Source organism: Coptis chinensis, chromosome 2 (assembly GCF_015680905.1).
Source record: "Coptis chinensis isolate HL-2020 chromosome 2, ASM1568090v1, whole genome shotgun sequence".
NCBI lineage: Eukaryota > Viridiplantae > Streptophyta > Magnoliopsida > Ranunculales > Ranunculaceae > Coptis > Coptis chinensis.
The window spans coordinates 92,111,125-92,119,551 of NC_141457.1; the positions used below are offsets into that span (position 1 = coordinate 92,111,125).

General features: G+C 36.6%; 1 protein-coding gene and 1 pseudogene across 2 annotated transcripts; one reads left to right on the forward strand and one right to left on the reverse strand.

Moving 5' to 3' along the window:
• Positions 1–3,387: 3,387 nt before the first annotated feature.
• Positions 3,388–3,882, forward strand: LOC147518961 (uncharacterized). The gene has a single exon (XM_086594045.1). It carries the CDS (start codon positions 3,388–3,390, stop codon positions 3,880–3,882), a length of 495 nt encoding a protein of 164 aa, XP_086450171.1.
• Positions 3,883–4,944: 1,062 nt separating this feature from the next.
• Positions 4,945–7,342, reverse strand: LOC147518962 (phospholipid-transporting ATPase 1 pseudogene; annotated as a pseudogene). Its single transcript, XR_015213124.1, has 5 exons — positions 7,308–7,342; positions 6,294–7,197; positions 5,971–6,186; positions 5,332–5,788; positions 4,945–5,232 (listed from the first exon to the last, which is right to left on the reverse strand). The product of XR_015213124.1 is annotated as a phospholipid-transporting ATPase 1 pseudogene (transcript).
• Between the last annotated feature and the right edge of the window lie 1,085 nt (positions 7,343–8,427).

Sequence of the window (8,427 nt, forward strand, 5' to 3'; positions counted from 1 at the left end):
CATCTTCTCCCACTTTTGGTTGTTGGCGCTATAATAACAAGGTACATAAAAGTCGTGTTTTATTATTTTTTTCCAAGGAAATATCGATTTCTCTACTATATTTATCTTTGATCCATTCTTAATATGTGTTGTGTGTACTATTTATATATCTGGAAAGTAAAGTGTGGGTGGATCGTGCTAGGTATGAGTATATTTAGAGGGTCTCATCGTTTCTTGTGAAAAACTCAACTAGTACGAGGAGGAAAGGTAGGCAGATTTTGTTTACATGTGATATGTTAATCGGTGCCGCGAGTCTTTTTGTAAGGTTTCCTTGTTTGGGTTCCATTAAACCTCTCTCATGGGTGAGGTAATCAAATAGCATCGTCATTTTTGTTAATCACCGGGTTAAATTCTTTTAAGTCAATGTTGCGAATCCGAAAGTGCTTATAAGATTGAAATAAAAATTGGAGAAGTCGGTTATAACAACTTAGCAAGGTACTCTTCCTAGTTCTTGTTTGTCAATGACAAACGAGTTTGGGATAGATGGAGAGGGTGGCCAATAGCCACAAAAAGTGGAAGATGTGATACAAAAGAAGATATAGATAGATCACTCGTCGGATCTCGTGGGGTGATGAAGGAATTTTTCCATAATCATGCAGCTACAACTAGTCGCTTAACCTGTAAAGTTCTAGGCCCAGGTTTACCCGAGTCATTCTGTTTCCATTATTGGAAACCTAATAATGCAAACTATAGATCTTATATTTGATCTTTCAAATGAGAACTATAAAGTTCTATAGTTGATGTGAGTTCATTAAAAAAAAAAAATAGAAATTAGGTGTGTCGTTTAAACAGCATACAGATTGGGCTTCTGATACTTAATTTATGTTGTTTGTGGAATTGCTTGAGTAGTAGGCATGTATGTTTCCATGGCTATGTGTTTGGTAGTTTCTGATCTTGTTGGTCTTTGGATGACTTGGCGTGTTTGTGTTTTAGATGTCAGATGTTTTAAGCTTAGCTGGTCTGATTTCGAGCTTAATTTTGATTTAGTTAGAGTTTGAACTAATTTTTTTTTAAAACACAAAAAAGTAAGGTCTGGAAGTCTGCTTTTCAACCCAATTGACCTCGTCGCATTCCGAGGTTTGTGGATATGGTTATGGTGTTCGGAAGTTAGCACGTCAGAATTTTCTGACTACAGAAATCAGGATCTGTGCCTGTTTTCGAACCACGTTTTCACATAGTTAGATTCAGATTCAAACTCTCGCCAAAACATGAAAGAGTGAGTTTTCTGAGTCTTCTTTCCAACCCAATTGGACTCAACGCATTCCGAGGTCTGTAGAGACAGCTATGATGTCGGGAAGTTTGGTTGACAGAAAACAGTGCGTCAGAATTCCGTTTTTGAGCACTGTGTTCGAGTCCAGTTTTCATACAGTTACAGTGAGAGTTAGTATTTTTGTAAAACATGAAAGAGTAATTTCTGAGAGTCTTCTTTTCAACGCAAAAAGCCTTGTAGCGTTTGGATACCTGTGGAAAGAGTTGTGTCATTTGGAAGATAGTCCGTCAGAAATCTAGTTTTGTTGCATTTTGAAGCAAAGTATTTTCCTATAGGAGTTATAGGCAAGTATTACCTAGATTCATAACCTATGGTGTATTTTGAAATGGTAACTGTTAGTATAACATCAGTGAGATTGTTCCCATGGATGAAACTACTGTATCTTAAACCGTCACCTTTATATGCAAAGACTCGAGTGCGCAGTGTGTTTGAAACAGGGATCATTCATGGTCAGAGATTGAGTCCAGCCACATCATCCATTTCTGACCATTTCATGAATTAGTCTTTTCTATGTCTTTTTTTATTTTACTAGTGCATTACTTTAAATTCATTTAAATAGCTAATGAGTGACATTAGGCATGGGTCCTCGGAAGGAAAAATTAACTCCAAGAGTTAAGAAAGAGAAAAAAGCAACTCAGGAAGTCGTTGAGAAATCTGCTCCAAATCTTAGGTTAAAGACTGATGATATGTGGAAAAAATGTTTCATCGAAATGTGCTTGGGCCGAGGTTAATAATAAAGGCTTTAGTGGAACTTATTAAAATCGAGTCATGGACTAAGATTAATGAAAAAATGAGCAAAATTACAATGTCCAATACACACAAAGGCAACTCAAGAACCAATGGGATTACCTTCGAAAAGCAATATGCGGCATGGAGGTTACTATCAAAACGACGGGACATGGAGTCGATTTTGTTGGAGGTGTCTTTGAATTCGGATGAAGTTTGGGGCGACTTAATTGAGGTAGAAACCCACATTTTTTGTTCATACAAGTTATATAAGCGTATGCATATTATTTTATTTGTTTAATTTGATTTTTTTGCTATAAACGAAAATATCCGTTGACCGGGTCAATTCAGGCATGCTCAGTTGATGAATAGGGGAGTTGTTAGAATCCTTGTTTGAGCCCACCCTAGCTTCCCGGCGATGAAATGTTTAATCACAAGCATCCAATTCCAATGGCCAATCCCCAATGATGATGTTGCAAAGGTTCGTAATATTGAAAGTGATGGAGATGAGGATAACCAGATTCATGGAGCTGATTACTTCCCCTAATGTCACAATTTGTGGGGACTATAATCCTTACACATCCACAGGGATGTACCCATGGATGACACACAATATAACCCTTCTCATGATATCCCATCTGATAATGAAGAATCTCCTACATATGTACAGAATACTCCAGTAGATGAACCACCTAACCAAAGACAAGTTCCGACTACGTCACGAGCAAAGAGTGATGCAAGTAGCTCGCAGCAAAAACGTAAGAGAGATTCGATTGAGCCAGCAGATCCTCTTGTTAAGAGTATTGGGGAGCTTGTGGAGATGGTGAAGGCTGAAACCATGGGAGACAAGAAGCTTGTGGATGAAGGTGATCTTGTGTGCAAAGTTATATGTTTTGGGTTTGCTAGATGATTCTCTTTATCTTAACTCCTTGGAAGCTCTTTCCTCCACGCTTCTCATAACAAGAAACTTCAATCTTCAAGAAAATAGGCTTAAGATCCAATTCACGAAGAATATTACTTCTAGGATGACATAATCTTTGCAGCGTTAATTATTTGGATGACTATCGTATTTTACATTTTGTTGACTTGGATTATTGTCATATTATGGTTATTATGACTCAACATTTATGAGTATTTTTGTTGACTTGATTACTTATGGTTGCTATAAACTTGTTACTTTGAGGTTAATATTTAATTTGATTGATTGATTGATTGATTTATTATTATTATTTTAATTCAGGGAAAATGACACAACGACAATGGTTATTAGTGTATTTAATCATAATATTCACATGGCTTTCGACAAAGCGTAAGCGTATAAGGCAGAAGATATGTATATCTCAACTTCAAAAATGTATGTACAAGAGCTTCTACATGGAACTTCCACACATATGTTTAACATGCTAAGGTTGAAGAAGCCTGCCTTCATTATGCTATGTGATCACTTTCGGCAAAGGCAGTGGCTTCATGATAGTAAACATATTGATGTAGAGGAAAAAATAGCTATGTTTTTAATGACTATTGGTCACAATAAGCGAAATCGATCAATAGTGGATCGATTTCAACATTCAACACAAACCATTAGTAAGTGTTTTCATGAGGTGCTAGTGGCAATGCTCCATTTCTCAAAGGAGATGATAATTGATCCGCCATTTGACGGGGTTATTCATAAAGGTGGATCTCGTTACCAACGCCGTCTTAAGAGAGGACCATTTAAAGGAGCAATTGGAGCTTTGGATGGTACATTAGTAGATGCACACATTCTACTTGATAAGCAAATTCCTTTAGAGGAAGAGGAGGTAAGGATTGTTTCCAAAATGTTCTTGGTGTGTGTGATTTTGATATGAAATTTACTTATGTGATGGCTGGATGGGAAGGGATTGCACATGATGCTCGTGTATTAAATGAGACATTAAGGTGGCCTGAAAAAAACGGTTTCCATTGCCTCCTGAAGGTACGTTATCAAAACAACCTCACTGATCAAATATATATTTTTTGGTTTACATATTTATGTGTCTCATTATTGTAGGTATGTATTACTTGTGTGATGCTGCATACACACATACTAGGGGCTTTATGTGTCCTTATAGGAATGCTAGGTAATGGTTGGCAGATTTTAATCGCGTGGTCGATCCTAAAACAAAGAAGAGAAATTTAATCGGGGCACATTCTTCGCTAAGAAATGTAATTGAGAGAACATTTGGTGTCTTGAAAGCAAGATTCAAGATATTGAAGAAGATGGCTCCATATAGTTTTCTAACACAAGTTCAAATTGTTGTAGCATGCATGGCAATACACAATTTTCTCCGTTCGTGGCCATTGATGATGATGATCGATTGTTCAAGCCGATATGAAAAAGAAAATGTGACTATTCCAAAGGAGGTCTTCAATTAACTCGATGGACGGAAGCACCACCAAGTATAAATCACACATTTGGACCTGAGGCACATGAGTACATGATCAACTTACGTGATCAAATTCTTGGAACAATTGTTTAATGGACATATATGATCAAGTTTACAAGAGCCGAACTTTGGAGTTACTTGTAATGTCATTTAACTTGGTATGCAAATTTTATAGATGACCTTATGGTTATTGAACTATTATTTATGTTTATATTTTTAGTATTTTTTTTATCTCATATTACTATATGAGTCTTTTAGGCAAAATGTTGAATAAACAAAGGAAATTATGTCAAATCCATTTTAACTCTTTGGTTTTACAAGTAATCAAGTTAGTGTTCAAAATAGATTGTAAGGGTAAAAATGTCTAAATGATTTATATTCAAAGATTCGAGTCAGTCATTCTCGACATAAAACAAACATGTTTTTCTCATTCAGCATTTCAAGATTCAAAGATTCGAAGGTGGGTCATTCAAAGATTCAAAGATTCAAATTGACCCCTAGGTATCATCACCCAAAGGTTTTACCGACTTTGCTAGTATTTACGTATTTACTTGAACAAAATCAATTACAATAAAAACTTTATTTTCATCTCCAAATGAAGTTAGATGGGTTTCATTTCTAAATGTAGTCTTGTACAATCCCTGCTATTCACAAACTTTTCAGATTTCTGTTGCAATCTGGATTATATACTGACTAAAAACCTTTACAATAAACCGAGGAAGCAATGCCGCAACTAAAATCGTAAGTATGCACAGCCAAAACAATCTCGTCTTCGCTATGTGGAAGATAGCCCTATAACAAGAAAAAATGTTCCGATAAAACGCCATAGAGGGCGAACCAACAAAAAACAAATAAATAAAATAAATTGGAGGAGAGAGAGAGAGGGCATACCAGAGGCATATTATCAATAATAATCATACAGATGCAAGTTGCAATTATCGATCCCCAGATAGATGAATGTGTAATCCATGTCCACCTCTTTACATCAATGGCCAAGTGAATATTAACCAGGATTACTATTGCAAGAGTCCATAGATCTCCAAGGCTAGACGTATCCACATCACTGTGCCTATATGCAAAGAGTGGAATGAAGAAGACAACCATACTTTGCCAAACTGTGTCTACCATTATCAGCCAGGACAATTTCAGGTTGTAGCACTCGTGTCAGTGCCCAGTTGCATAAAGCTGAGGGTATTTTAGCAAAGTCGTTTTGCTCAAGTCTTGGTCAAGAATTCCAACAATCATAGTGGACAAAGAAGTATAGATCAGAGTATACAGCACGCAGCTACAATCAGTGATTGTTGTCGCCACAGTGAAAGATGTGTAAAGCACACACCTGCAGATTAGACTAAGAAAAACACCGTTGTTAAGAAAGCATTTCAAGTACAAAAATTCAGACTACTAAAACGGGTAAATATGCCCAGTAATTTCAATTTTTTTGAATTTTATGCAATCTTAATTGCTTATGATTGCGAGTATCCATGATTATTAACTATGCATATTGTAGTGAGAGTAAGATAGAGTACTCACCAAAATAGGAAGAAAACGAACACAGCATTCCTGTAAAAGTTGTCTAATAGCATGTATCCCATACGGTGGTAATTCCAATGCCCGTGGACCAGCAAAAGGGGAACCAAGAATCTGAACCCATTGCAAAATCTGATGCCATGACAGCTCGTCTCCCCTCTTGACCAGTGATGCCAACTCCCACATTAGCCACTTGGATCATCGAAACATCATTGGCGCCTGAGTAACAATGCAAAAAAGGTTGTGTCAAATTCAGACCCAAGGCATATATAAAGATATACTCTAAGAGGTAATGAAAATATATGTGGATAATTAACCATACTTACCATCTCCAATGGCTAGGGTCATGTCATCAGTGTTGTTCTTTACGAGGGCAACAATTCCTGCTTATTGCGAAGGAGACACACGGCAGCACAAAACCACACTACATCTCATGGCTAATTGGAACAACTGCAACGAACATTAAAATAAAATACAAAGACTGGGTCAGCATATAATGAAGTTGAAACAAGTTATATCATTCAATTAACTAACTTGTTTTCAAAGGTTGCCTCTTCTTCCAATTCAGTCTCGAGCATATAGCTGAGGCCGATTCCATCAATAATCAATGCAATAGGAATTTTACCAGCAGAAGTTGTGACAAGCTTCTTAGACATGGCTTGCGCGGCGTGTAAGCTCTTTTTATAAGATTCCGTGGACTCACTGCTAATTAAAATCTGCGTCATCTCCCCTGTGAGGAGCTTACTAGAGTAACCAACTGAGATGGCAGTTTCTTGCTTGTCCCCAGTCAAGACCCGTACTTTAATTCCAGCTTGCCTCAGGGACTCGATTGCTTCTGGAACACCTTGCTGCAACTTGTCTTCAATGCCACTACCAATAAGTGAAGCCCAACCTCCACTTTAGCAGCTAGTGCACCAAGTAAGCTGTAAGCGCTCCCTTCCGATCACAGCAGTGCTTGCTTTGTCGTACATTGATTGCCATTGCTCAAAATCTAAACTATTCAATTCTCGCATTGCAACCACTAATGTTCTCAAACCCAGTGAGGAGTAGGTGTGGAGATGACTAGCAATTGAACTTGCAACAAATGAGTTTATGGATTTATTAATCACGTTAAACATCGAAGCATCTGCTCCTTTCACAAAAATCTTCACTGTCTTGTCTGGACAACCAACAATAATTGACATCCTTTTTCGCTCACTATCAAATTCGTGCTGTCCCAAAACATCAAACCTGCACAGCCCATATTTAAGTCAGAGATACATAAAAAAACGTACTTGGTAAACTAAAAGCTTTATAAAAGCCACAATATGTAAAACACGAAAAGAACGTTTTCTAATTACCTTTGTCTTTCTCCTTGAATATCCACAATGATGTGTCGAGAGGTTCATTGGCAGTTCGTTGGCAGTCATAAGGTAGTGTGTCATTGGCAGAAACTTTGATGATTTCGCCAACTAGGATATCCTTCCATCTCTTGGAACTAAAACTACCATTTACAAGCATCGATGCTACTCGATCTGTTGTTCTCAATGTTATCAGACCGATGCCTTCTCCAATCCTCATATGCATCCTTTGTTGGGATATTTGGCCTTTACAAAGTTAATGAACACATTTATTAATTATACATGATGATGTTTAATTAAATAGACGAATTTTATTATTATGCATATGGTGGGTGAACTAATATTATATGATGAAACCATAAGTTCCATAGTTAATAGAATCAGAACAATCAAGCATATGAAGAGTCATGTGCGGGAGATTTGATTGTATCTGTTTACCTAGAATGCTCACAGTTAGGGGTGAAGTCGTATGCTATATGATAGGATGATGATATCTAAATAATTTGAGTATGACTCTAAGTTTGTATATTGGTGTAGTTATATGACTGACACTGAGGGGATCAAAGTGAGAACACACTATAAATTTGTTGTTAAGATTAGTGGGTAAATCTTACTCAACCAATTAATCCCTAGACTTGAGGAATTGTGAAAATTCATTGTGTCTCAAATTTATTACTTTGAGACGTTAAAAAGTAATGTCTATTCATAGACTAGACTTAACGGTTTAGGTAATGAATGTAGGACGTCTTGAATCAAGAATTCTAATAAAGGATCCACCATTTTACGGAGTTATGTATTAGGAAATTGTGACATAACTAACTGAGCTCAAACTCAGCCGGTATAAGAAATAGTTTCTTAATGCTCAATTGATGTTAAATGTCACACTAGGTCAATTAGATATAGGTGTGACAGTGAAGAATAAATTCCCAATAGTCTAATTGTGAATACTGTAGAAAACTGTATATATATTCTAAATAGGAAACAATATATTTAGAATATTATGTATTTAGAATAGTGTGTCTTGGTAGACAAGAAACTAACTTGTATATAAACCCATGTTATGGGATGAATCAAATACACTGAATAGAATTGAAGTATTTTATTCTACATGGTATCGGAG

What these genes read in the sequence shown, in the direction of transcription:
- LOC147518961 (XM_086594045.1), top strand. Translation starts at nt 3,388, where the DNA reads ATGTATGTACAAGAGCTTCTACATGGAACTTCCACACATATGTTTAAC.